The sequence below is a fragment of the Oncorhynchus kisutch genome, linkage group LG8 (assembly GCF_002021735.2).
Source record: "Oncorhynchus kisutch isolate 150728-3 linkage group LG8, Okis_V2, whole genome shotgun sequence".
In the NCBI taxonomy this organism is placed as follows: Eukaryota; Metazoa; Chordata; class Actinopteri; order Salmoniformes; family Salmonidae; genus Oncorhynchus; species Oncorhynchus kisutch.
The window spans coordinates 8,925,498-8,951,798 of record NC_034181.2 but is presented as its reverse complement, the minus strand read 5'-3'; the positions used below and the strand labels follow the sequence as shown (position 1 = coordinate 8,951,798).

The following is a 26,301-nucleotide window of genomic DNA, read 5'->3' as shown; positions in this document are numbered from 1 at the left end:
ACTTGCTTTGGCCATGTAAACATATGTTCCCCATGCCAATAAAGCCCCTTGAATTGAAAGATAAATATTGAAAGAGAGAGATGGATCAGTGGGTGGGAAGGAAAAGCCAGATAACATTCTGAAACGTTTGCAATATTACTTGAATTTCTAGGAATATAAACAAATGTATTTATCCACATGTACAGGAAATATTCAGGGCCCTAAGTATACTTTATTAGGGTGTAGATACAGTACAGTATACTGTATTAGGGTGTGGGTACAGTATACTGTATTAGGGTGTGGATACAGTATACTGTATTAGGGTGTGGGTACAGTATACTGTATTAGGGTGTGGGTACAGTATACTGTATTAGGGTGTGGGTACAGTACACTGTATTAGGGTGTGGGTACAGTACACTGTATTAGGGTGTGGGTACAGTATACTGTATTAGGGTGTGGGTACAGTATACTGTATTAGGGTGTGGGTACAGTATACTGTATTAGGGTGTGGGTACAGTACACTGTATTAGGGTGTGGGTACAGTACACTGTATTAGGGTGTGGGTTCAGTACGCTGTATTAGGGTGTGGGTACAGTACACTGTATTAGGGTGTGGATACAGTACAGTATACTGTATTAGGGTGTGGGTACAGTACACTGTATTAGGGTGTGGGTACAGTACACTGTATTAGGGTGTGGATACAGTACAGTATACTGTATTAGGGTGTGGGTACAGTACACTGTATTAGGGTGTGGGTACAGTACTGTATTAGGGTGTGGGTACAGTACACTGTATTAGGGTGTGGATACAGTGCAGTATACTGTATTAGGGTGTTGGTTCAGTATACTGTATTAGGGTGTGGGTACAGTATACTGTATTAGGGTGTGGGTACAGTATACTGTATTAGGGTGTGGGTACAGTATACTGTATTAGGGTGTGGGTACAGTATACTGTATTAGGGTGTGGGTACAGTACACTGTATTAGGGTGTGGGTACAGTGCAGGACACTGTATTAGGGTGTGGGTACAGTACAGTATACTGTATTAGGGTGTGGATACAGTACAGTATACTGTATTAGGGTGTGGGTACAGTACACTGTATTAGGGTGTGGGTACAGTATACTGTATTAGGGTGTGGGTACAGTATACTGTATTAGGGTGTGGGTACAGTATACTGTATTAGGGTGTGGGTACAGTATACTGTATTAGGGTGTGGGTACAGTACACTGTATTAGGGTGTGGGTACAGTAAATCAAATAAAATCAAATTTTATTTGTCACATACACATGGTTAGCAGATGTTAATGCGAGTGTAGCAAAATGCTTGTGCTTCTAGTTCTGACAATGCAGTAATAACGAACAAGTAATCTAACTAACAATTCCAAAAACTACTGTCTTATACACAGTGTAAGGGGATAAAGAATATGTACATAAGGATATATGAATGAGTGATGGTACAGAGCAGCATAGGCAAGATACAGTAGATGATATCGAGTACAGTATATACATATGAGATGAGTATGTAAACCAAGTGGCATAGTTAAAGTGGCTAGTGATACATGTATTACATAAGGATGCAGTCGATGATATAGAGTACAGTATATACGTATGCATATGAGATGAATAATGTAGGGTAAGTAACATTATATAAGGTAGCATTGTTTAAAGTGGCTAGTGATATATTTACATAATTTCCCATCAATTCCCATTATTAAAGTGGCTGGAGTAGAGTCAGTGTCATTGTCAGTGTGTTGGCAGCAGCCACTCAATGTTAGTGGTGGCTGTTTAACAGTCTGATGGCCTTGAGATAGAAGCTGTTTTTCAGTCTCTCGGTCCCAGCTTTGATGCACCTGTACTGACCTCGCCTTCTGGATGACAGCGGGGTGAACAGGCAGTGGCTCGGGTGGTTGATGTCCTTGATGATCTTTATGGCCTTCCTGTAGCATCGGGTGGTGTAGGTGTCCTGGAGGGCAGGTAGTTTGCCCCCGGTGATGCGTTGTGCAGACCTCACTAACCTCTGGAGAGCCTTACGGTTGAGGGCGGTGCAGTTGCCATACCAGGCGGTGATACAGCCCGCCAGGATGCTCTCGATTGTGCATCTGTAGAAGTTTGTGACTGCTTTTGGTGACAAGCCAAATTTCTTCAGCCTCCTGAGGTTGAAGAGGCGCTGCTGCGCCTTCCTCACGATGCTGTCTGTGTGAGTGGACCAATTCAGTTTGTCTGTGATGTGTATGCCGAGGAACTTAAAACTTGCTACCCTCTCCACTACTGTTCCATCGATGTGGATGGGGGGGGTGTTCCCTCTGCTGTTTCCTGAAGTCCACAATCATCTCCTTAGTTTTGTTGACGTTGAGTGTGAGGTTATTTTCCTGACACCACACTCCGAGGGCCCTCACCTCCTCCCTGTAGGCCGTCTCGTCGTTGTTGGTAATCAAGCCTACCACTGTTGTGTCGTCCGCAAACTTGATGATTGAGTTGGAGGCGTGCGTGGCCACGCAGTCGTGGGTGAACAGGGAGTACAGGAGAGGGCTCAGAACGCACCCTTGTGGGGCCCCAGTGTTGAGGATCAGCGGGGAGGAGATGTTGTTGCCTACCCTCACCACCTGGGGGCGGCCCGTCAGGAAGTCCAGTACCCAGTTGCACAGGGCGGGGTCGAGACCCAGGGTCTCGAGCTTGATGACGAGCTTGGAGGGTACTATGGTGTTGAATGCCGAGCTGTAGTCGATGAACAGCATTCTCACATAGGTATTCCTCTTGTCCAGATGGGTTAGGGCAGTGTGCAGTGTGGTTGAGATTGCATCGTCTGTGGACCTATTTGGGCGGTAAGCAAATTGGAGTGGGTCTAGGGTGTCAGGTAGGGTGGAGGTGATATGGTCCTTGACTAGTCTCTCAAAGCACTTCATGATGACGGATGTGAGTGCTACGGGGCGGTAGTCGTTTAGCTCAGTTACCTTAGCTTTCTTGGGAACAGGAACAATGGTGGCCCTCTTGAAGCATGTGGGAACAGCAGACTGGTATAGGGATTGATTGAATATGTCCGTAAACACACCGGCCAGCTGGTCTGCGCATGCTCTGAGGGCGCGGCTGGGGATGCCGTCTGGGCCTGCAGCCTTGCGAGGGTTAACACGTTTAAATGTTTTACTCACGTCGGCTGCAGTGAAGGAGAGACCGCATGTTTTCGTTGCAGGCCGTGTCAGTGGCACTGTATTGTCCTCAAAGCGGGCAAAAAAGTTATTTAGTCTGCCTGGGAGCAAGACATCCTGGTCCGTGACTGGGCTGGGTTTCTTCCTGTAGTCCGTGATTGACTGTAGACCCTGCCACATACCTCGTGTCTGAGCCGTTGAATTGAGATTCTACTTTGTCTCTGTACTGGCGCTTAGCTTGTTTGATAGCCTTGCGGAGGGAATAGCTGCACTGTTTGTATTCAGTCATGTTACCAGACACCTTGCCCTGATTAAAAGCAGTGGTTCGCGCCTTCAGTTTCACACGAATGCTGCCATCAATCCACGGTTTCTGGTTAGGGAATGTTTTAATCGTTGCTATGGGAACGACATCTTCAACGCACGTTCTAATGAACTCGCACACCGAATCAGCGTATTCGTCAATGTTGTTGTCTGACGCAATACGAAGCATCTCCCAGTCCACGTGATGGAAGCAGTCTTGGAGTGTGGAGTCAGCTTGGTCAGACCAGCGTTGGACAGACCTCAGCGTGGGAGCTTCTTGTTTTAGTTTCTGTCTGTAGGCAGGGATCAACAAAATGGAGTCGTGGTCAGCTTTTCCGAAAGGGGGGCGGGGCAGGGCCTTATATGCGTCGCGGAAGTTAGAGTAACAATGATCCAGGGTCTTTCCACCCCTGGTTGCGCAATCGATATGCTGATAAAATTTAGGGAGTCTTGTTTTCAGATTAGTCTTGTTAAAATCCCCAGCTACAATGAATGCAGCCTCCGGATAAATCGTTTCCAGTTTGCAGAGAGTTAAATAAAGTTCGTTCAGAGCCATCGATGTGTCTGCTTGGGGGGGGATATACTGTATTAGGGTTTGGGTACAGTACACTGTATTAGGGTGTGGGTACAGTACACTGTATTAGGCTGTGGGTACAGTACACTGTATTAGGGTGTAGGTACAGTACGCTGTATTAGGGTGTGGATACAGTGCAGTATACTGTATTAGGGTGTGGGTACAGTATACTGTATTAGGGTGTGGGTACAGTACAGTATACTGTAAAGGTGTGGGTACAGTACAGTATACTGTAAAGGTGTGGGTACAGTACAGTATACTGTAAAGGTGTGGGTACAGTACAGTATACTGTAAAGGTGTGGGTACTGTACAGTATACTGTAAAGGTGTGGGTACAGTATACTGTATTAGGGTGTGGGTACAGTATACTGTATTAGGGTGTGGGTACAGTATACTGTATTAGGGTGTGGGTACAGTATACTGTATTAGGGTGTGGGTACAGTATACTGTATTAGGGTGTGGGTACAGTATACTGTATTAGGGTGTGGGTACAGTATGCTGTATTAGGGTGTGGGTACAGTATACTGTATTAGGGTGTGGATACAGTACACTGTATTAGGGTGTGGGTACAGTACAGTACACTGTATTAGGGTGTGGGTACAGTATACTGTATTAGGGTGTGGGTACAGTACACTGTATTAGGGTGTGGGTACAGTATGCTGTATTAGGGTGTGGGTAAAGTATACTGTATTAGGGTGTGGATACAGTACACTGTATTAGGGTGTGGGTACAGTACAGTACACTGTATTAGGGTGTAGGTACAGTATACTGTATTAGGGTGTGGGTACAGTATACTGTATTAGGGTGTGGGTACAGTATACTGTATTAGGGTGTGGGTACAGTATACTGTATTAGGGTGTGGGTACAGTATACTGTATTAGGGTGTGGGTACAGTATACTGTATTAGGGTGTGGGTACAGTATACTGTATTAGGGTGTGGATACAGTATACTGTATTAGGGTGTGGGTACAGTATACTGTATTAGGGTGTGGGTACAGTATACTGTATTAGGGTGTGGGTACAGTATACTGTATTAGGGTGTGGGTACAGTATACTGTATTAGGGTGTGGATACAGTACATTATACTGTATTAGGGTGTGGGTACAGTATACTGTATTAGGGTGTGGATACAGTATACTGTATTAGGGTGTGGATACAGTATACTGTATTAGGGTGTGGGTACAGTATACTGTATTAGGGTGTGGGTACAGTATACTGTATTAGGGTGTGGGTACAGTATACTGTATTAGGGTGTGGGTACAGTATACTGTATTAGGGTGTGGGTACAGTATACTGTATTAGGGTGTGGGTACAGTACAGTATACTATATTAGGGTGTGGGTACAGTATACTGTATTAGGGTGTGGGTACAGTATACTGTATTAGGGTGTGGGTACAGTACACTGTATTAGGGTGTGGGTACAGTATACTGTATTAGGGTGTGGATACAGTACAGTGTATTAGGGTTTGGGTACAGTACAGTATACTGTATTAGGGTGTGGATACAGTACAGTATACTGTATTAGGGTGTGGGTACAGTATACTGTATTAGGGTGTGGATACAGTATACTGTATTAGGGTGTGGGTACAGTACACTGTATTAGGGTTTGGGTACAGTATACTGTATTAGGGTGTGGATACAGTACAGTGTATTAGGGTGTGGGTACAGTACAGTATACTGTATTAGGGTGTGGATACAGTACAGTGTATTAGGGTGTGGGTACAGTACAGTACACTGTATTAGGGTGTGGGTACAGTACAGTATACTGTATTAGGGTGTGGATACAGTACAGTGTATTAGGGTGTGGGTACAGTACAGTATACTGTATTAGGGTGTGGGTACAGTACAGTATACTGTATTAGGGTGTGGATACAGTACAGTGTATTAGGGTGTGGGTACAGTACAGTATACTGTATTAGGGTGTATTACAGTACAGACCAGGTCGAGGAGTTTGTGCAGAGTCTCTGTGGGGTCGTCTGTGATCTCTGTGCTGGACGGCAGCAGTCCTCTTAGTCTCTGAGCCACACTGAGAGATGCTGTCTTATCCTTGCCTGCAATACACAGATATAGTCAGTCAGTCAGTCAGTCATACTGTACAAACAGCCTCACTTCTGTTGTCTTAAAACACAATGATGTATCAGTGCCTTCGTATTCAGACCCCTTGACTTTTTCCACATTTCGCAATCAATCTACACACAATACCCTATAATGATAAAGCAAAAACTAAAATATCACATTGACATAAATATTCAGACCCTGTACTCAGTACTTTGTTGAAGCCCCTTTGGCATCGATTACAGCCTCGAGTCTTCTTGGGTATGACTCTACAAGCTTGGCACACCTGTATTTGGAGAGTTTCTCACATTCTTCTCTGCAGATCCTCTCAAGCTCTGTCTAGTTGAATGGGGAGCGTCGCTGCACAGCTATTTTCAGGTCTCTCCAGAGATGTTCGATTGGGTTCAAGTCCGGGATCTGGCTGGGCCACTCAAGGACATTCAAAGACCTGTCCCGAAGCCACTCCTGTATTGTCTTGGCTCTGTGCTTAGGGTCATTATCCTGTTGGAAGGTGAACCTTCACCCCAGTCTGAGGTCCTGAGCGCTCTGGAGCAGGTTTTCACCAAGGATCTCTCTGTACTTTGCTCCGTTCATCTTTCCCTCGATCCTGACTAGTCTCCCAGTCCCTGCAGCTGAAAAACATCCACACAGAATACCACCACCATGCTTCACCGTAGAAATGGTGCTAGGATTCCTCCAGACGTGACCCTTGGCATTCAGGGCAAAGAGTTCAATCTTGGTTTCATCAGACCAGAGAATATTGTTTGTCGTGGTCTGAGCCCTTTGGGTGCCTTTTGGCAACTCCAAGTGGGCTGTCATTTGCCTTTTACTGACCAGTGTCTTCAGTCTGGCCACTGTACCATAAAGGCCTGATTGGTGGACTGCTGCAGAGATGGTTGTCCTTCTGAAAGGTTCTCCTATCTCCACAGATCATCAGGTTTTTGGTCACCTCCCTGATCAAGGCCCTTCTCCCCCGATTGCTCAGTTTGGCCAGCTCTTGGAAGAGTCTTGGTGGTTCCAAACTTATTCAATTTAAGAATGATGGAGGCCACTGTGTTCTTGGGGACCTTCAATGCTGCAGACATTTTTTGGTGCCCTTCCCCAGATCTGTGCCTCGACACAATCCTGTCTCGGAGCTCTACAGACAATTCCTTCGATCTCACGGCTTGGTATTTGCACTGTCAACTGTGGGACCTTATATAGACAGGTGGGTGCCTTTCCAAATCATGTCCAATCAATTGAATTTACCACAGGTGGACTCTAATCAAGTTGTAGAAACATCTCAAGGATTAACAATGGAAACAGGATGCACCTGATCTCAATTTTGAGTCTCATAGCAAAAGGTCTGAATAATTATGTAAATAAGGTATCATAAAAAATAAAAAACTTAATACATTTGTAACACATAATGTAATACATAATGTAACAAAATGTAGAAAAAGTCAAGGGGTCTGAATACTTTCTGAATGCACTTTATATCAATATTACATAGATATTTATATACATCATTCGCTGTGATACACTCAAACCTACAGAACATTAACTTCCATGTTTCTGTGTCTTGTTGAAGTGAGGACAATACAGTATATTTCAATATAGTATACCTTCTGGCCTTAGTGGGCGGGACTTGTTCCTGTCTGTCTCAGCCAGAATCAGGAAGTGATCGCTGCGCCTCCTGAGCTGCTGTTCGAAGGCGATCCGAAATGCGTCCGCCATCAGCAACGCCTCCTCCATCCTCCTGCCATGGCCCTCCAGCTACACACACACACACACACACACACAAACTTATACTTCACTACATTCCTAAAGAAACAATTGACTTTTTAGTCCTATACATTTCCCTGACCGCAATAAATACTCGTTACATTCAGAATGCTCAGGCAGGACAGAATGATGGTCCAATTCACGCACCTATCAATATAACGCGTTGTCATCCTTACTGCCTGTGATCTGGCGGAATCTCTAAACACAAATACTGTGTTTGTAGATGATGAGTGTTGGAGTGTGCCACTGTCTGTCCGTAAAAATATATACAATAAATGGTGCAGTTTGCGTAATATAAGGATTTTGATGTACAGCATTGACTTTTACTTTGTACTTTTACTCAAGTATGAACATGTTGTACTTTTTCCACACCTGTACTTAAGTACATTTAAAACCAGATACTTTTACTCAAGTCAGGGATGTTAACGGTTAGCTGCCGTAAATACATTTGACCGTCATGCTTATCGGTCTATAGGTTAATTTGCATGTTCATTTGTGTGGAATTAAATTGGCGCGTGTGTATTTTCGTTAGTCGTCATGCTTTTTATGTATCACACGCCCACAGCATACAGAGCCTAGATAGACGAGAGGAATGGACCCTGCCACCTGCGAGATGGTCGCTCCTCAAAAAGCCTGGAAACTACTAGAGTGAAACCTGCTGTTCTAAACATTGCGCAACAAATAATAATTCTATATTGTAATCGCGTGTTAAAGACTTGTGGCCACGAATAGAAAGGAGCCATTTTATTTCTCAATCTACACTCGTAAAGCGCGACTCCAATTCGCCATTCGGATGCATAGGCTATATATAGCCTTCCTACGGTTGACTATTATCGCGTCACCCACCACGTTACAATGGGAGCTCGAGGCAGTATAACGGTTTCAATCCTGAACGTTTTACTTTACTTCAAATAATGACCGTGTGTTTTACATTGCTTCAAAGTAGCCCAGCCAAAATCCATCCATTAAAACGTGGAGGCAATTATTTTATAGAGACTTCCTCGTGCCATTAACCAGTATTTCTCTCCTGTTCTATTGGTTTTCATATCAACTTTATTTCGTTGTCCAGAAGCGAAAAGGCACAATCCTCTTCATATGAACTAACCGTCATAGTAGTTGCTCTTAGATTCCCCCTTCTTCAACATTTCTAACTGAGATTTTCATCTGTCACATTTCTGCAAGTTAACACTACAACCTTATGACCTAAACTGGAACAATTGAAAGTGTGGGTTCACAGCTCCAATCCAGATGTGTTGGTCATTAATGAAGAGTGTTTTGAACACTGATGTTGACCTTTCTGGTTATGACCTTGTTTGGCATGATAGATCTTTCAAAGGTGGGGGAGTGGCAATCTTTACCAAGGATCACCTTCACGGTTCGGTTGTCTCCACAAAGTTGGTCCTCAAACAATTTGATTTGCTAGTTTTAAGTATTAAACTTTCAAATAGCTCTTTGTTGACTGTTGATGGGTGCTGTTGTTCTCCATCAACACCGGCCTGTACCCTACCTGTCCTAAACTCTCTCCTGGCCCCTTATACCAGTCTGAATTTGTCCTGCTAGGTGACCTAAACTGGGACATGCTTAAACCACCTGACCAAGTCCTAAAACAATGTGACTCCCTAAATCTTTCTCAGATTATTACCAATCCCACAAGGTATGAGTCCAAACACCCAGAGAAGGCTACTCTTCTTGATGTTATCCTCACAAATAATCCTGATAGGAATCAGCCTGGGGTTTTCTGTAATGACCTTAGTGATCACTGTTTTACAGCCTGTGTTCGTAATGGCTGCTCAGTGAAACTACCTGTCCTGATTTGTCATAGACACCTGCCAAAAAACTTGAGAAAGCCTTCCTTCATGAACTGGCCTCTGTACAATGGTTTAGAATCAGCTTGATCCTCTTAGTGTCCAACAAGTTTGCTCGACCCTTAACCTTGTTCTGAACACCTCCAAAACAAAGGTCACGTGATTTGGTAAGAAGAATGCCCCTCTGCCCACAGGTGTGATTACTACCTCTGTGGGTTTAGAGCTTGGGAGTATGGCTAGATCTAGCCACTGTCCTTCTCTCAGGACATATCAAAGATGCAGGCTAAAGTTCAGTCTAGACTTGGTTTCCTCTATCGTAATCGCTCCTCTTTCACCCCAGTTGCCAAACTAACCCTGGTTCAGATGATCATCCTACCCATCCTATATTACGGAGACATCATTTATAGATTGGCAGGTAAGGGTGCTCTCGAGCGGCTAGATGTTCTTTAGCATTCGGCCATCAGATTTGCCACCAATGCTCCTTATAGGACACAACACTGCACTCTATACTCCTCTGTAATCTGGTTCTCTCTGTATACTGTCGCAAGACACACTGGCTGATGCTTATTTATTTTATGTTTTAATTTAACCTTTATTTAACTAGGCAAGTCAGTTAAGAACAAATTCTTATTTTCAATGACGGCCTACCGGGGAACAGTGGGTTAACTGCCTTGTTCAGGGGGCAGAACAACATTTTTACCTTGTCAGCTCGGGGATTTGATCTAGCAACCTCTCGGATACTGGCCCAACGCTCTAACCACTAGGCTACATACCACCCCACTAGGCTAACCCACTAGGCTAACCACTAGGCTACCTGCCGTAGTCTAGGGGTACTAGTCCAACGCTCTAACCACTAGGCTACCTGCCACCCATTTATAAAACCCTCTTAAACCTCACTCCACCCTATCTCAGATATCTACTGCAGTCCTCATCCTCCACATACAACACCCATTCTGCCAGTCACATTCTGTTAAATGTCCCCAAATCACAGACATCCCTGGGTCGCTCCTCTTTTCAGTTTGCTGCAGCTAGCAACTGGAACGAGCTGCAACAAACACTCAAACTGGACAGTTTTATCTCAATCTCTCCATTCAAAGACTCAATCATGGACACTCTTACTGACAGTTGTGGCTGCTTTGCATGATGTATTGTTGTCTCTACCTTCTTGCCCTTGGTGCTATTGTCTGTGCCCAATAATGTTTGTACCATGTTGTGCTGCTACCCTGTTGTTGTCGTCATGTTGCTACCATGTTGTGCTGCTACCCTGTTGCGCTGCTACCCTGTTGTGCTGCTACCCTGTTGTGCTGCTACCCTGTTGTACTTCTACCCTGTTGTACTGCTACCCTGGTTGTGCTGCTACCCTGTTGTGCTGCTACCCTGTTGTGCTGCTACCCTGTTGTGCTGCTACCCTGTTGTGCTGCTACCCCTGTTGTGCTGCTACCATGTTGTGCTGCTACCATGTTGTGCTGCTACCCTGTTGTGCTGCTATGCTACCATGCTGTGTTTTCATGTGTTTCTGCCTTGCTATGTTGTCTTAGGTCTCTCTTTATGTAGTGTTGTCTCTCTTGTCGTGATGTGTGTTTTGTCCTATATACATTTTTTATTTTTAATCCCAGGCCCCGTCCCCGCAGGAGGCCTTTTGGTAGGCCGTCATTGTAAATAAGAATTTGTTCTTAACTGATTTGCCAGTTAAATAAAGGTTCTAACATCTTTTATTTTTTTACAAATAAAATAATCATTTGGAACTGCTCTCATCAGGTGCACAGTTTAGTACGGTGTTTCCTGTGAATTGCATTATGGTAAATTATGTATTATTATCTGCTTACTTACATGAATTGCATGTTCACTAACAGGCTATAGCATTGGACCCCCCCCAAAAAATGGACCGAAATGTGTATCCTTAAAATCAAGTAGTATTTGCCTGAGTGACTTTAACTTTTACTTGAGTCATTTTCTATGAAGGTGTGTTTATTTTTACTCAAGTATGACAATTGGGTACTTTTTCCACCACTGGGCAGATAGGCAAGCATGCCCGGACACATGTTTCAGCTAATCATCAAGACCTTGATCAGTTGTATCCAGTGTTTTAGTGCTGGTTTGGAATAAAAGCCTGCACAGCCAGGACCAGGTGAACAATGTCTTAATGGTTAAGGTGGGGACCCTACCTCTTGTCTTAGTGGTTAAGGTGGGGACCTTACCTCTTGTCTTAGTGGTTAAGGTGGGGACCCTACCTCTTGTCTTAGTGGTTAAGGTGGGGACCCTACCTCTTGTCTTAGTGGTTAAGGTGGGGACCCTACCTCTTGTCTTAGTGGTTAAGGTGGGGACTCTACCTCTTGTCTTAGTGGTTAAGGTGGGGACCCTACCTCTTGTCTTAGTGGTTAAGGTGGGGACCCTACCTCTTGTCTTAGTGGTTAAGGTGGGGACCCTACCTCTTGTCTTAGTGGTTAAGGTGGGGACCCTACCTCTTGTCTTAGTGGTTAAGGTGGGGACCCTACCTCTTGTCTTAGTGGTTAAGGTGGGGACCCTACCTCTTGTCTTAGTGGTTAAGGTGGGGACTCTACCTCTTGTCTTAGTGGTTAAGGTGGGGACTCTACCTCTTGTCTTAGTGGTTAAGGTGGGGACTCTACCTCTTGTCTTAGTGGTTAAGGTGGGGACTCTACCTCTTGTCTGAGCGGTTAAGGTGGCGACCCTACCTCTTGTCTGAGCTGGAGAACCTGTTTTCGGCTGGCAGCAGCACTCCTGGCACAGGGGCAGGCCTCCCTTAAATTTGGACACTGGCACGCACCCAACACAGCCAGCTACAGGGAACAGACAGAGAATTAGAACACAGCCAACTACAGGATACAGACAGAGAATTAGAACACAGCCAACTACAACACAGACCGAGAATTAGAACACAGCCAACTACAGGGAACAGACAGAATTAGAACACAGCCAACTACAGGATACAGACAGAGAATTAGAACACAGCCAACTACAACACAGACAGAGAATTAGAACACAGCCAACTACAGGATACAGACAGAGAATTAGAACACAGCCAACTACAACACAGACAGAGAATTAGAACACAGCCAACTACAACACAGACAGAGAATTAGAACACAGCCAACTACAACACATAGAATTATGCTGAACAGAAAATATGAACACAACAGCAAAGTGTTGGTCTCATGTTTCATGAGCTGAAATAAAAGATACCAGAAATGTTCCATACGTACAAAAAGCTTAATTCTCTCAAATTTTGTGCACAAATTTGTTTTCATCCCTGTTAATGAGCATTTCTCCTTTACCAAGATAATCCATCCACCTGACAGGTGTGACATATCAAGAAGATTATTTAACAGCATGACCATTACACAGGTGCACCTTGTGCAGTTTTGACACACAACACAACTCCACAGATGTCTCAAGTTGATGGAGCATGCAATTGGCATGCTGACTGCAGCAATGTCCACCAGAGCTGTTTTCAGATAATTCAATGTTAATTTCTCTACCATAAGCCACCTCCAACATATTTTTAGAGAATTTGGCAGTACGTCCAAAAGGCCTCACAACCACAGACCACGTCAGCCCAGGACGGCTTCTTCGCCTGCGGGTTCGTCTGAGACCAGCCACCCGGACAGCTGATGAAACTGTGTGTTTGCACAACCAAATTATTTCTGTACAAACTGTCAGAAACCTACTCAGGTAAGCTTATCTGCTCATCGTCCTCACCAGGGTCTTGACCTGACTGTAGTTCAGCGTCGTAACCGACTTCAGTGGGTAAATGCTCACCTTTGATGGCCACTGGCACGCTGGAGAAGTGGGCTCTTCACGGATAAAATCCGGTTTCAACTGTACCGGGCAGATGGCAGTTGGTTATGGCGTCGTGTGGGCGAGTGGTTTGCTGATTATTAACGTTGTGAACAGAGTGCCCCATGGTGGCGGTGGGGTTATGGAATGGGCAGGCATAAGCTACGGGCAATGAACACAATTGCATTTTATTGAAGGCAATTTGAATGCAGATAGATACCGTGACGATATCCTGAGGCCCATTGTCGTGCCATTCATCTGCCGCCATCACCTCATGTTTCAGCATGATAATGCACGGCCCCATGTCGCAAGGATCTGCACACAATTCCTGGAAGCTGAAAATGTCCCAGTTCTTCCATGGCCTGCATACTCACCAGACATGTTAACTATTGAGCATGTTTTGCATACTCTGGATCGCCGTGTACGACAGCGTGTTCCAGTTCCAACCAATATCCAGCAACTTCACACAGCCATTGAAGAGAAGTGGGACAACATTCAACAGGCTGATTAACTCTATGTGAAGGAGATGTGTCACGCTGCATGAGACAAATGGTGGTCACACCAGATACTGACTGGTTTTCTGATCCACTCACCTTACTACTTTTCTTTTTAAGGTTTTTGTGATCAACAGATGCATGTTTGTATTCCCAGTCATGTGAAATCCATAGATTAGGGCCAAATGAATTTATTTATTTCAAAATACTGATTTCCTTCTATAAACTGTAACTCAGTAAAATCTTTGAAATTATTGCATGTTGCGTTTATATTTTTGTTCAGAAGCCAGCTAAGACACAGACATAAAATTACAACTTTCTTTGGCAATGTAAACATTTGTTACCCAATAACAACTATAACATAATGCATGGTGTAATCATATAACATAATAAATTATGTAATCTCTCTCTGGAACCTCCTGCCCTCTCTCTCTCTCTCCTCCTGTTCACTATGTCTCTCTCTCTCTCTCTCTGGAACCTCCTGCCCCCTCTCTCTCTCTCTCCTCCTGTTCCCTATGTCTCTCTCTCTCTCTCTCTGGAACCTCCTGCCCCTCTCTCTCTCCTCCTGTTCCCTATGTCTCTCTCCCTCTCTCTCCTCCTGTTCCCTATGTCTCTCTCCCTCTCCCTCTCTCTCCTCCTGTTCCCTATGTCTCTCTCCTCCTGTTCCCTATGTCTCTCTCCTCCTGTTTCCTATGTCTCTCTCCCTCTCTCCTCCTGTTTCCTATGTCTCTCTCCCTCTCTCCTCCTGTTTCCTATGTCTCTCTCTCTCTCTCTCCCCCTGTTCCCTATGTCTCTCTCTCCCTCTCTCTCCTCCTGTTCCCTATGTCTCTCTCCCTCTCTCTCCTCCTGTTCCCTATGTCTCTCTCCCTCTCCCTCTCTCTCCTCCTGTTCCCTATGTCTCTCTCCTCCTGTTCCCTATGTCTCTCTCCTCCTGTTTCCTATGTCTCTCTCCCTCTCTCCTCCTGTTTCCTATGTCTCTCTCCCTCTCTCCCCCTGTTCCCTATGTCTCTATGTCTCTCTCTCTCCTCCTGTTCCCTATGTCTCTCTCCTCCTGTTTCCTATGTCTCTCTCCCTCTCTCCTCCTGTTTCCTATGTCTCTCTCCCTCTCTCCTCCTGTTTCCTATGTCTCTCTCCCTCTCTCCTCCTGTTTCCTATGTCTCTCTCCCTCTCTCCTCCTGTTTCCTATGTCTCTCTCCCTCTCTCCTCCTGTTTCCTATGTCTCTCTCCCTCTCTCCTCCTGTTTCCTATGTCTCTCTCCCTCTCTCCTCCTGTTTCCTATGTCTCTCTCTCTCTCTCTCTCTCTCTCTCTCCCTCTCTCCTCCTGTTTCCTATGTCTCTCTCTCTCTCTCTCTCTCTCTCTCTCTCTCTCTCTCTCTCTCTCTCTCTCTCTCTCTCTCTCTCTCTCTCTCTCTCTCTCTCTCTCTCTCTCTCTCTCTCTCTCTCTCTCTCTCTCTCTCTCTCTCTCTCTCTCTCTCTCTCTCTCTCTCTCTCTCTCTCTCTCTCTCTCTCTCTCTCTCTCTCTCTCTCTCTCTCTCTCTCTCTCTCTCTCTCTCTCTCTCTCTCTCTCTCTCTCTCTCTCTCTCTCTCTCTCTCTCTCTCTCTCTCTCTCTCTCCCTGTTCCCTATATCTCTCTCTCCTCTCTCTGAACCTCCTGCCCCCTCTCTCTCTGGAACCTCCTGCCCCCTCTCTCTCTGGAACCTCCTGCCCCCCCCTCTCTCTCTCTCTCTCTCTGGAACCTCCTGCCCCCCCCCTCTCTCTCTCTCTCTCTCTCTCTCTCTCTCTCTCTCTCTCTCTCTCTGGAACCTCCTGCCCCCTCTCTCTCTGGAACCTCCTGCCCCCTCTCTCTCTGGAACCTCCTGCCCCCCTCTCTCTCTCTCTCTCTGGAACCCTCCTGCCCCCCCTCTCTCTCTCGAACCTCCTTCTCTCTCTCTCTCGAACCTTCTGGAACCTCCTTCTCTCTCTCTCTCGAACCTTCTGGAACCTCCTTCTCTCTCTCTCTCGAACCTTCTGGGAACCTCCTTCTCTCTCTCTCTCGAACCTTCTGGAACCTCCTTCTCTCTCTCTCCCCCTGTTCCCTATATGTCTCTCTCTCCCCCTGTTCCCTATATGTCTCTCTCTCCCCCTGTTCCCTATATATGTCTCTCTCTCCCCCTGTTCCCTATATGTCTCTCTCTCCCCCTGTTCCCTATATGTCTCTCTCTCCCCCTGTTCCCTATATGTCTCTCTCTCCCCTGTTCCCTATATGTCTCTCTCTCCCCCTGTTCCCTATATGTCTCTCTACATCCCCCTGTTCCCTATCTCTCTCCCTGTCCCTATATATCTCTCTCTCTCCCCCCCTGTTCCCTATATATCTCTCTCTCTCCCCCTGTTCCCTATATATCTCTCTCTCTCCCCCTGTTCCCTATATATCTCTCTCTCTCCCCCTGTTCCCTATATATCTCTCTCTCTCCCCCTGTTCCCTATATCTCTCTCTCTCCCCCTGTTCCCTATATCTCTCTCTCTCTCTCTCTCTCACTCTCACTCTCACTCTCACTCTCACTCACCTCCAGAACAGTCCCCTGGTCCTCCTCTCTCCCCTGGGTGCATGAAGGCTTGGTCCCCTGGAAGGCTCTCTGTTCCCGGACATTCAGCATGGCTAGGAGTTCCAGACACTGCTGACTCACAGCTGTGCACGCACGCACAAAGAGAGAGAGAGAAGCACATACACTCTTTCTCAATTCCATTGCAAGACAGCGACAAGTATAATTGTTGATTGAGCAGAAGGACTAGGTACCTACCTGTGTTCTCTGTCCTCAGCTCCTCTACCTCTCTCACCCTGTCTCCCAGGCTGTCACTCAGGGCCTTATTCTCACTGCAAACCCTGCCCACACATACACACTGACCAATCAAAATCTGCAAACCCTACCTATAAGCACACACCAACCAATCAAAAATGAAGAAAAAAAACCTGCCTTGAATGAAAACCATGACCTCACCTGACATATTTCTGCTCCCAGGACTGCTCAAAGTTCTTGAAGTGCATCTGGTTATAAGTGATCTCCCACTGCAGGCCATTCACTTCCTGTGACAGAGTTCATAAATACATGTTCAACCTGTAAGTGCACTGTAATAACCTAGGAAATACTGCATATTTAGGATGTATTAAAACAAGCAGAATTATTTGAAAGTACCAGAAAGCTCCCATTGTTACCACATAATTTACTGCAGTGTTTCTCAGCTCCAGTCCTCCCTTACCCCCCAACAGCCAAACTCCAGTCCTCCAGTCCCCCCAACAGCCCAACTCCAGTCCCCTCAACAGCCCAACTCCAGTCCCCCCAACAGCCCAACTCCAGTCCCCCCCAACAGCCCAACTCCAGTCCCCCCAACAGCCCAACTCCAGTCCCCCCAACAGCCCAACTCCAGTCCCCCCAACAGCCCAACTCCAGTCCCCCCAACAGCCCAACTCCAGTCCCCCCAACAGCCCAACTCCAGTCCCCCCAACAGCCCAACTCCAGTCCCCCCAACAGCCCAACTCCAGTCCTCCAGTCCCCCCAACAGCCCAACTCCAGTCCCCTCAACAGCCCAACTCCAGTCCCCCCAACAGCCCAACTCCAGTCCCCTCAACAGCCCAACTCCAGTCCCCCAACAGCCCAACTCCAGTCCCCTCAACAGCCCAACTCCAGTCCCCCCAACAGCCCAACTCCAGTCCCCCAACAGCCCAACTCCAGTCCCCCCAACAGCCCAACTCCAGTCCCCCCAACAGCCCAACTCCAGTCCCCCCAACAGCCCAACTCCAGTCCTCCAGTCCCCCCAACAGCCCAACCCCAGTCCCCCCCAACAGCCCAACCCCAGTCCTCCAGTCCCCCCAACAGCCCAACCCCAGTCCTCCAGTCCCCCCAACAGCCCAACCCCAGTCCTCCAGTCCCCCCAACCCCAGTCCTCCAGTTCCCCCAACAGCCCAACCCCAGTCCTCCAGTCCCCCCAACCCAACCCCAGTCCTCCCCAACAGCCCAACCCCAGTCCTCCAGTCCCCCCAACAGCCCAACCCCAGTCCTCCAGTCCCCCCAACAGCCCAACTCCAGTCCTCCCAACAGCCCAACTCCAGTCCCCCCAACAGCCCACCCCAGTCCTCCAGTCCCCCCAACAGCCCAACCCCAGTCCTCCAGTACCCCCAACAGCCCAACCCCAGTCCTCCAGTCCCCCCAACAGCCCAACCCCAGTCCTCCAGTCCCCCCAACCCAACCCCAGTCCTCCCCAACAGCCCAACCCCAGTCCTCCAGTCCCCCCAACAGCCCAACCCCAGTCCTCCAGTCCCCCCAACAGCCCAACTCCAGTCCTCCCAACAGCCCAACTCCAGTCCCCCCAACAGCCCACCCCAGTCCTCCAGTCCCCCCAACAGCCCAACCCCAGTCCTCCAGTACCCCCAACAGCCCAATCCCAGTCCTCCAGTACCCCCCAACAGCCCAACCCCAGTCCTCCAGTACCCCCAACAGCCCAACCCCAGTCCTCCAGTACCCCCAACAGCCCAACCCCAGTCCTCCAGTACCCCCAACAGCCCAACCCCAGTCCTCCAGTACCCCCAACAGCCCAACTCCAGTCCTCCCAACAGCCCAACTCCAGTCCCCCCAACAGCCCAACTCCAGTCCCCCCAACAGCCCACCCCAGTCCTCCAGTCCCCCCAACAGCCCAACCCCAGTCCTCCAGTACCCCCAACAGCCCAATCCCAGTCCTCCAGTACCCCCAACAGCCCAATCCCAGTCCTCCAGTACCCCCAACAGCCCAACCCCAGTCCTCCAGTACCCCCAACAGCCCAACCCCAGTCCTCCAGTACCCCCAACAGCCCAACCCCAGTCCTCCAGTACCCCCAACAGCCCAACTCCAGTCCTCCAGTACCCCCAACAGCCCAACTCCAGTCCTCCAGTACCCCCAACAGCCCAACTCCAGTCCTCCAGTACCCCCAACAGCCCAACTCCAGTCCTCCAGTACCCCCAACAGCCCAACTCCAGTCCTCCAGTACCCCCAACAGCCCAACCCCAGTCCTCCAGTACCCTCAACAGCCCAACCCCAGTCCTCCAGTACCCCCAACAGCCCAACTCCAGTCCTCCAGTACCCCCAACAGCCCAACCCCAGTCCTCCAGTCCCCCCAACCCAACCCCAGTCCTCCCCAACAGCCCAACCCCCAGTCCTCCAGTCCCCCCAACAGCCCAACCCCAGTCCTCCAGTCCCCCCCAACAGCCCAACTCCAGTCCTCCCAACAGCCCAACTCCAGTCCCCCCAACAGCCCAACTCCAGTCCCCCCAACAGCCCACCCCAGTCCTCCAGTCCCCCCAACAGCCCAACCCCAGTCCTCCAGTCCCCCCAACAGCCCAACCCCAGTCCTCCAGTACCCCCAACAGCCCAACCCCAGTCCTCCAGTACCCCCAACAGCCCAACCCCAGTCCTCCAGTACCCCCAACAGCCCAACTCCAGTCCTCCAGTACCCCCAACAGCCCAACTCCAGTCCTCCAGTACCCCCAACAGCCCAACTCCAGTCCTCCAGTACCCCCAACAGCCCAACTCCAGTCCTCCAGTACCCTCAACAGCCCAACCCCAGTCCTCCAGTACCCTCAACAGCCCAACCCCAGTCCTCCAGTACCCCCAACAGCCCAACTCCAGTCCTCCAGTACCCCCAACAGCCCAACTCCAGTCCTCCAGTACCCCCAACAGCCCAACTCCAGTCCTCCAGTACCCCCAACAGCCCAACCCCAGTCCTCCAGTACCCCCAACAGCCCAACCCCAGTACCCCCAACAGCCCAACCCCAGTCCTCCAGTACCCCCAACAGCCCAACCCCAGTACCCCCAACAGCCCAACCCCAGTCCTCCAGTACCCCCAACAGCCCAACCCCAGTACCCCCAACAGCCCAACCCCAGTCCTCCAGTACCCCCAACAGCCCAACCCCAGTACCCCCAACAGCCCAACCCCAGTCCTCCAGTACCCCCAACAGCCCAACCCCAGTACCCCCAACAGCCCAACCCCAGTTCTCCAGTACCCCCAACAGCCCAACCCCAGTCCTCCAGTACCCCCAACAGCCCAACCTCAGTCCTCCAGTACCCCCAACAGCCCAACCCCAGTCCTCCAGTACCCCCAACAGCCCAACCCCAGTCCTCCAGTACCCCCAACAGCCCAACCCCAGTCCTCCAGTACCCCCAACAGCCCAACCCCAGTCCTCCAGTACCCCCAACAGCCCAACCCCAGTCCTCCAGTACCCCCAACAGCCCAACCCCAGTCCTCCAGTACCCCCAACAGCCCAACTCCAGTCCTCCAGTTCCCCCAACAGCCCAACTCCAGTCCTCCAGTACCCCCAACAGCCCAACTCCAGTCCTCCAGTACCCCCAACAGCCCAACTCCAGTCCTCCAGTACCCCCAACAGCCCAACTCCAGTCCTCCAGTACCCCCAACAGCCCAACTCCAGTCCTCCAGTACCCCCAACAGCCCAACTCCAGTCCTCCAGTACCCCCAACAGCCCAACTCCAGTCCTCCAGTACCCCAACAGCCCAACTCCAGTCCTCCAGTACCCCCAACAGCCCAACTCCAGTCATGCACACCTGATTCAACTCACCTAGGGCTTGATGATTAGTTGACATGATGAATCAGGCGTTCTTGTCTGGGCTACAATAAAAATGTGTACTGTTGGGAGTACTGGAGGACTGGAGTTGGGCTGTTGGGAGTACTGGAGGAGGGCTGTTGGGGGTACTGGAGTACTGGAGGAGGGCTGTTGGGGGTACTGGAGGACTGGTTGAGAAATACTGCACTAGTAAATACCAGGTAAATTCTAGTGAAAGCCACATAAGTCAGAGTCTGAAATTCATTAGCAAGGTGACTGATTCTTATAGTATGTGAAAGTAAACAAACCAATCCTTTATTTGACCTACCTTCCTGTGGCCTTTTAACATAACAGGCCAGAAACAAACAACATTCACCTTTTCCAGAGCCTTGGTCCTCTCCTCACTCTTCTGGAGTAGAATCTTAGTGTGAGAGGTTGCCCTGTCTAGAATACTCTGGAAGAAAAAGAGGGGAAGTGTATTGTAAACAAATGAAAAGGAAGTATTGAGAGTGTATGTGTCCGTATTTACCTGACCCTGTAGGATCTTCAGTGAGAGTGTATGTGTCCGTATTTACCTGACCCTGTAGGATCTTCAGTGAGAGTGTATGTGTCCGTATTTACCTGACCCTGTAGGATCTTCAGTGAGAGTGTATGTGTCCGTATTTACCTGACCCTGTAGGATCTTCAGTGAGAGTGTATGTGTCCGTATTTACCTGACCCTGTAGGATCTTCAGTGAGAGTGTATGTGTCCGTATTTACCTGACCCTGTAGGATCTTCAGTGAGAGTGTATGCGTCCGTATTTACCTGACCCTGTAGGATCTTCAGTGAGAGTGTATGTGTCCGTATTTACCTGACCCTGTAGGATCTTCAGTGCTTCATGTTTTCCCTCCAGGTGACGACTGGTGACCTCCAACTCACAGCGCAGTAGCTCTGCCTCCTGTTAGAACAAGTCACCAACATTCACCAACGATGACAAAGAAAGTACTACGAACAACCCTCTCTAAATGTGGTGTGTGTGTGTGTGTGTGTGTGTGTGTGTGTGTGTGTGTGTGTGTGTGTGTGTGTCTTTTAATGTCTGTGATTTTATTATTGATTGTTTGTTTTTTTCTTCTGCTGCACAACACATTTCCTCATTAAGGATAATAACCAGCTGCACCATGGCAAACCACATATCAAATGTCATCCTTCTTCCGGTCCTCACCTCGGTCACTTCCTGTAGCCTCTCTCGCAGCTCCTCAGTGGACAGATCGCTCAGGGATTCTAGAGCAGAGGGAAACACTTCATGTGCTATACGAATCACAGTCTGAGATAAAACTGAGTCAGGAGAGAGTGTGTGTGTGTGTGTGTGTGTGTGTGTGTGTGTGTGTGTGTGTGTGTGTGTGTGTGTGTGTATTAGACACGAATAGACTGTCTAACTGGCACTCAGTGAGGGAAGGTGACAGATGGTAGTCCTGGTCTTCTGTCGTCACCTCTCTCTCCCACCAAAATCAAACAGAGATGGTAAACAGACAGAGCACAGAGAGAGAGACAGTTCATCACAGGAACAGGCACAACAGGTTCTGTCCCAAATAGTACCCTATATAAAGCCCAATGGGCCCTGGTCTATAGTAGTGCACTACACCCAATGGGCCCTGGTCTATAGTAGTGCACTACACCCAATGGGCCCTGGTCTATAGTAGTGCACTACACCCAATGGGCCCTGGCCTATAGTAGTGCACTACACCCAATGGGCCCTGGTCTATAGTAGTGCACTACACCCAATGGGCCCTGGTCTATAGTAGTGCACTACACCCAATGGGCCCTGGTCTATAGTAGTGCACTACACCCAATGGGCCCTGGCCTAAAGTAGTGCACTACACCCAATGGGCCCTGGTCTATAGTAATGCATTACACCCAATGGGCCCTGGTCTATAGTAGTGCACTACATCCAATGGGCCCTGGTCTATAGTAGTGCACTACATCCAATGGGCCCTGGTCTATAGTAGTGCACTACATCCAATGGGCCCTGGTCTATAGTAGTGCACTACATCCAATAGGCCCTGGTCTATAGTAGTGCACTACACCCAATGGGCCCTGGCCTATAGTAGTGCACTACACCCAATGGGCCCTGGTCAATACTAATGCACTACACCCAATGGGCCCTGGTCTATAGTAGTGCACTACACCCAATGAGCCCTGGTCTATAGTAGTGCACTACACCCAATGGGCCCTGGTCTATAGTAGTGCACTACACCCAATGGGCCCTGGTCTATAGTAGTGCACTACACCCAATGGGCCCTGGCCTATAGCAGTGCACTACACCCAATGGGCCCTGGCCTATAGTAGTGCACTACACCCAATGGGCCCTGGTCTATAGTAATGCACTATACCCAATGGGCCCTGGCCTAAAGTAGTGCACTACACCCAATGGGCCCTGGTCTATAGTAGTGCACTACATCCAATGGGCCCTGGTCTATAGTAGTGCACTACATCCAATGGGCCCTGGTCTATAGTAGTGCACTACACCCAATGGGCCCTGGCCTATAGTAGTGCACTACACCCAATGGGCCCTGGTCTATAGTAATGCACTACACCCAATGGGCCCTGGTCTATAGTAATGCACTACACCCAATGGGCCCTGGTCTATAGTAGTGCACTACACCCAATGGGCCCTGGTCTATAGTAGTGCACTACACCCAATGGGCCCTGGTCTATAGTAGTGCACTACACCCAATGGGCCCTGGCCTAAAGTAGTGCACTACACCCAATGGACCCTGGTCTATAGTAGTGCACTACATAGGGCATAGGGTGCCATTAACGATTCAGCCACAGGGCTCACACCAGAAGGGTCGTGTTCATTAAGGAACAAAATGGAAAACATTGGTTCTGTCCCAATAATATCTCACTTTTCCTGAAGTGTGCACTTGTTCACTTCCCTTCAGGCCCATGCCTACACCAATCCAATGCTTTCACAAATTTGTGCAGAGTAGAGAACGAGTGCACACTTCAGGAGGAAGGAGAGGTCATTTGGACGCAACCATTTTAACACGTTTGGTGCCTAATGAATACGACCCAGCACATACTGATTAACCTCCATGTACTGGACACCCTGGGGCCATAGAACAGTCTTTCATTGTGTTTACCTTCAGGCCTTCTGAGAAGGCACTTAGCACAAATCATTATTCATTACAGAGTTACTGTTGACTACAGCATGGTCATTATTCATTACAGAGTTACTGTTGACTACAGCATGGTCATTATTCATTACAGAGTTACTGTTGACTACAGCATGGTCATTAGAATGGTCATGTGACTAGAGAGGTTAAACCTATTGGAGAAAGATTCTACATCCTTCTAATGTGAGTCTTTGCACATTTCCAGTCATGGATTTAAAAAAGCATTTGATTAAGTGTAATCGTTGGCTAGAGGCAATTTCCACCATTGCTATATCCCACGATAACAAGCGCGGAAGTGCACCGTTTGGGAGAAAGGGTCGAGAATCGGTGCACAGCCAGTTACGAATCTAGAATGTTCCTCCACTGTGACTATGAGGAACTATAGTAGCGCAGGCCTCAAAACTGCAGAAGGAGAAACGAGTTTTGAACAACAGTTTTCTTCAGACATGCCTTTGACAGTTGTGCATGACGACACAAGAAGAGCGTATAGATGTAAATCACTTGTGTAAGAAGCAGGTTTAGCCAGACACCATGCGGTAGGTGATGTAAACACCTATACCTGTAGAGTTCCAACTACAGTGGGGCTAGTCCCACCGTAACAATTCATATCACTGTGGGTACCCACAATAATTCATATATAATTCAAACCGTGCTTACCTGTCCCCCTGACCCTCCATTGCAGTGACGCCTGCTCCACCTCCAGCTCCTGTCTGAACACTGTGTACAGCCCACTGCAGGACGTCCAGATGAAGGCTGCCTCCCCTCCCTCGCTGCCCCTTTTTAGGAGCCCCGTCCTGGGAAGCAGCTCCTCAGAATGCCCCCTGCTACCTCTCCGGCTCTGGAGCTTCTTTCTGGTAGTAGGAGGAAGGAAGGAAGGAAGGCGCAATTAAGACGAAATGTATGGCAATGTGTGGTCTACTGAGACATGTGGCTTGAATAAGAAACATAGAATTCAAACAATGGTTCAACTGCAACTTATATTCAAGTGGGTGCAGGTCTTCAGTTAATATATGCCATTTAGCAAACAATTTTATCTAAAGTGGCATTTTACGTTCATTTGTTGATTTCATTTGTTAATTTTTGATGTGATCAACTGTTGGCTGGATCCCACGTACCCATTAAATGTATTCACGCAAGAGGATAAGAGATCTCTCCTTTCACCTGATAGTGGAGTCTGGTCTGTTGCCCATCCCGTCCCCCAGGTCCCCCTCTGCCATGTCATCTTCACTGGGGCTGGGGCCGCCCTCGGACTGGGAAACCTCGGGCCCTGCGGCTGGTTCTCTGTTGCCGCCCTGCATCCTGATGACATCACACAGACACACACGTTAGAGTGACAGACAGAAACAGACAGACACACACGTTAGAGTGAGTGACAGACAGACAGACAGACAGACAGACAGACAGACAGACAGACAGACAGACAGACAGACACGTTAGAGTGAGTGACAGACACAGACAGACAGACAGACAGACAGACCAAGCTGTCCGTCACCAGGATCTGTGACCTTTGCAGATCTAGGTACAGTGCAGCCAGTCCGGGTCTCCACAGCAACCCACACTGTAATGTGTGTGGGTACTCTGTGAAATGTCATGAGCACTGTAGGCTTCAATGTCAATAAGAATTTGTTCTTAACTGACTTGCCTAGTTAAATAAAGGTTAAATAAAAAACATTTAAAAAAAAGACAAGCAGATGCCAGTTAAAGGATATTTGTGTTGAATACATTACAAAAACTATGACCCTCCCACACCAAACTTGTGATCCATGCAGGTAACGTTTGTCCCCTCATGGAGGTGACACAGCAACAAATACAATAGGCTAGTAGTATCTAACTCTTCACATTGTCTAAGGCTACTCTAACCTTTCTTCGAAATAGTGTTTTAGAGTAGACCTACGGGAACTTCGAAATAGCAGTTATTCCGCTGACGTTGAACACACCTGTTTTCCATCGGAACAGGTGAGGCAGCCTACCTGGAAATTGGAGGAAACTAGAAGCGGTCTGTTTCCGTTCACAAATCGGACAAAATTATCGCAAAATAACTTGAAATAGGCCTACCTCCGTACACCCCGAAGACTGTAATCAAGGTGATACGGGTTTGTTCGTATCGATTTCAACCAACACAACTGTCCGACCAACGTGGCACCACCATCAGCGTGAACGTGCACCTCAACGATAAAAACCGTGCAGTTGTACTTTACAACGCGCGCAGCGCTCTACACCAGGTTGCCAGGAAGTCAAAATGTTGAGATACTAAATCGAAATTTCTAGAAATTATTTCAACATTTCGATATAGTAGATACCTATAGGATATGTTTCTTAATTTGCAGTAGCGGTGCGTAGGTAAAATCACTGGAGTCCCCCCCCCCCACAAATAAGCCATATTACAACCTATGTGTTGTGATAATTGTGTTGTTTGCTCTATAACCTGTTCGTTCATATGCCTTGCGACAGTGATATATAGGCTTAAAGGCCGAGACAATAAGAAGACTCAGTGGCAGAATACATTTAACCACACATTTGTTTTAACACAAAACCGAATAGCAACATCTGCCCAGTGAAGGCCACGAAGCATATTGCATGTACAGTAACAGTTACATGCAAGTTAATGTTTCCGACATTTTCGGACCACTAAACAACTATAGAACCACCACAGAGAGTTACAGCAAGTCGCAAAGA

General features: G+C 48.1%; 1 protein-coding gene across 2 annotated transcripts in view; it reads right to left on the bottom strand.

Annotated features, from left to right (window-relative positions):
* Positions 1-25,850, bottom strand: part of ccdc125 (coiled-coil domain containing 125) — a 28,396-nt gene extending 2,546 nt beyond the window's left edge. The window contains exons 1-12 of one of the 2 annotated variants that reach the window (XM_031829634.1): positions 25,681-25,850; positions 24,787-24,924; positions 24,283-24,476; positions 21,672-21,730; positions 21,321-21,407; positions 20,846-20,923; positions 16,882-16,967; positions 16,684-16,766; positions 16,450-16,571; positions 12,311-12,415; positions 7,653-7,803; positions 5,932-6,044 (exon numbers count right to left, since the gene is read on the bottom strand). In XM_031829634.1, coding sequence (XP_031685494.1) covers positions 5,932-6,044; positions 7,653-7,803; positions 12,311-12,415; positions 16,450-16,571; positions 16,684-16,766; positions 16,882-16,967; positions 20,846-20,923; positions 21,321-21,407; positions 21,672-21,730; positions 24,283-24,476; positions 24,787-24,923 — 1,215 coding nt within the window. In that variant the 5' untranslated portion in view covers position 24,924; positions 25,681-25,850. Of the gene's footprint in view, positions 1-5,931; positions 6,045-7,652; positions 7,804-12,310; positions 12,416-16,449; positions 16,572-16,683; positions 16,767-16,881; positions 16,968-20,845; positions 20,924-21,320; positions 21,408-21,671; positions 21,731-24,282; positions 24,477-24,786; positions 24,925-25,519; positions 25,641-25,680 lie in introns of those variants that run through there. The other variant, XM_031829635.1, reaches the window with a different exon arrangement.
* Between the last annotated feature and the right edge of the window lie 451 nt (positions 25,851-26,301).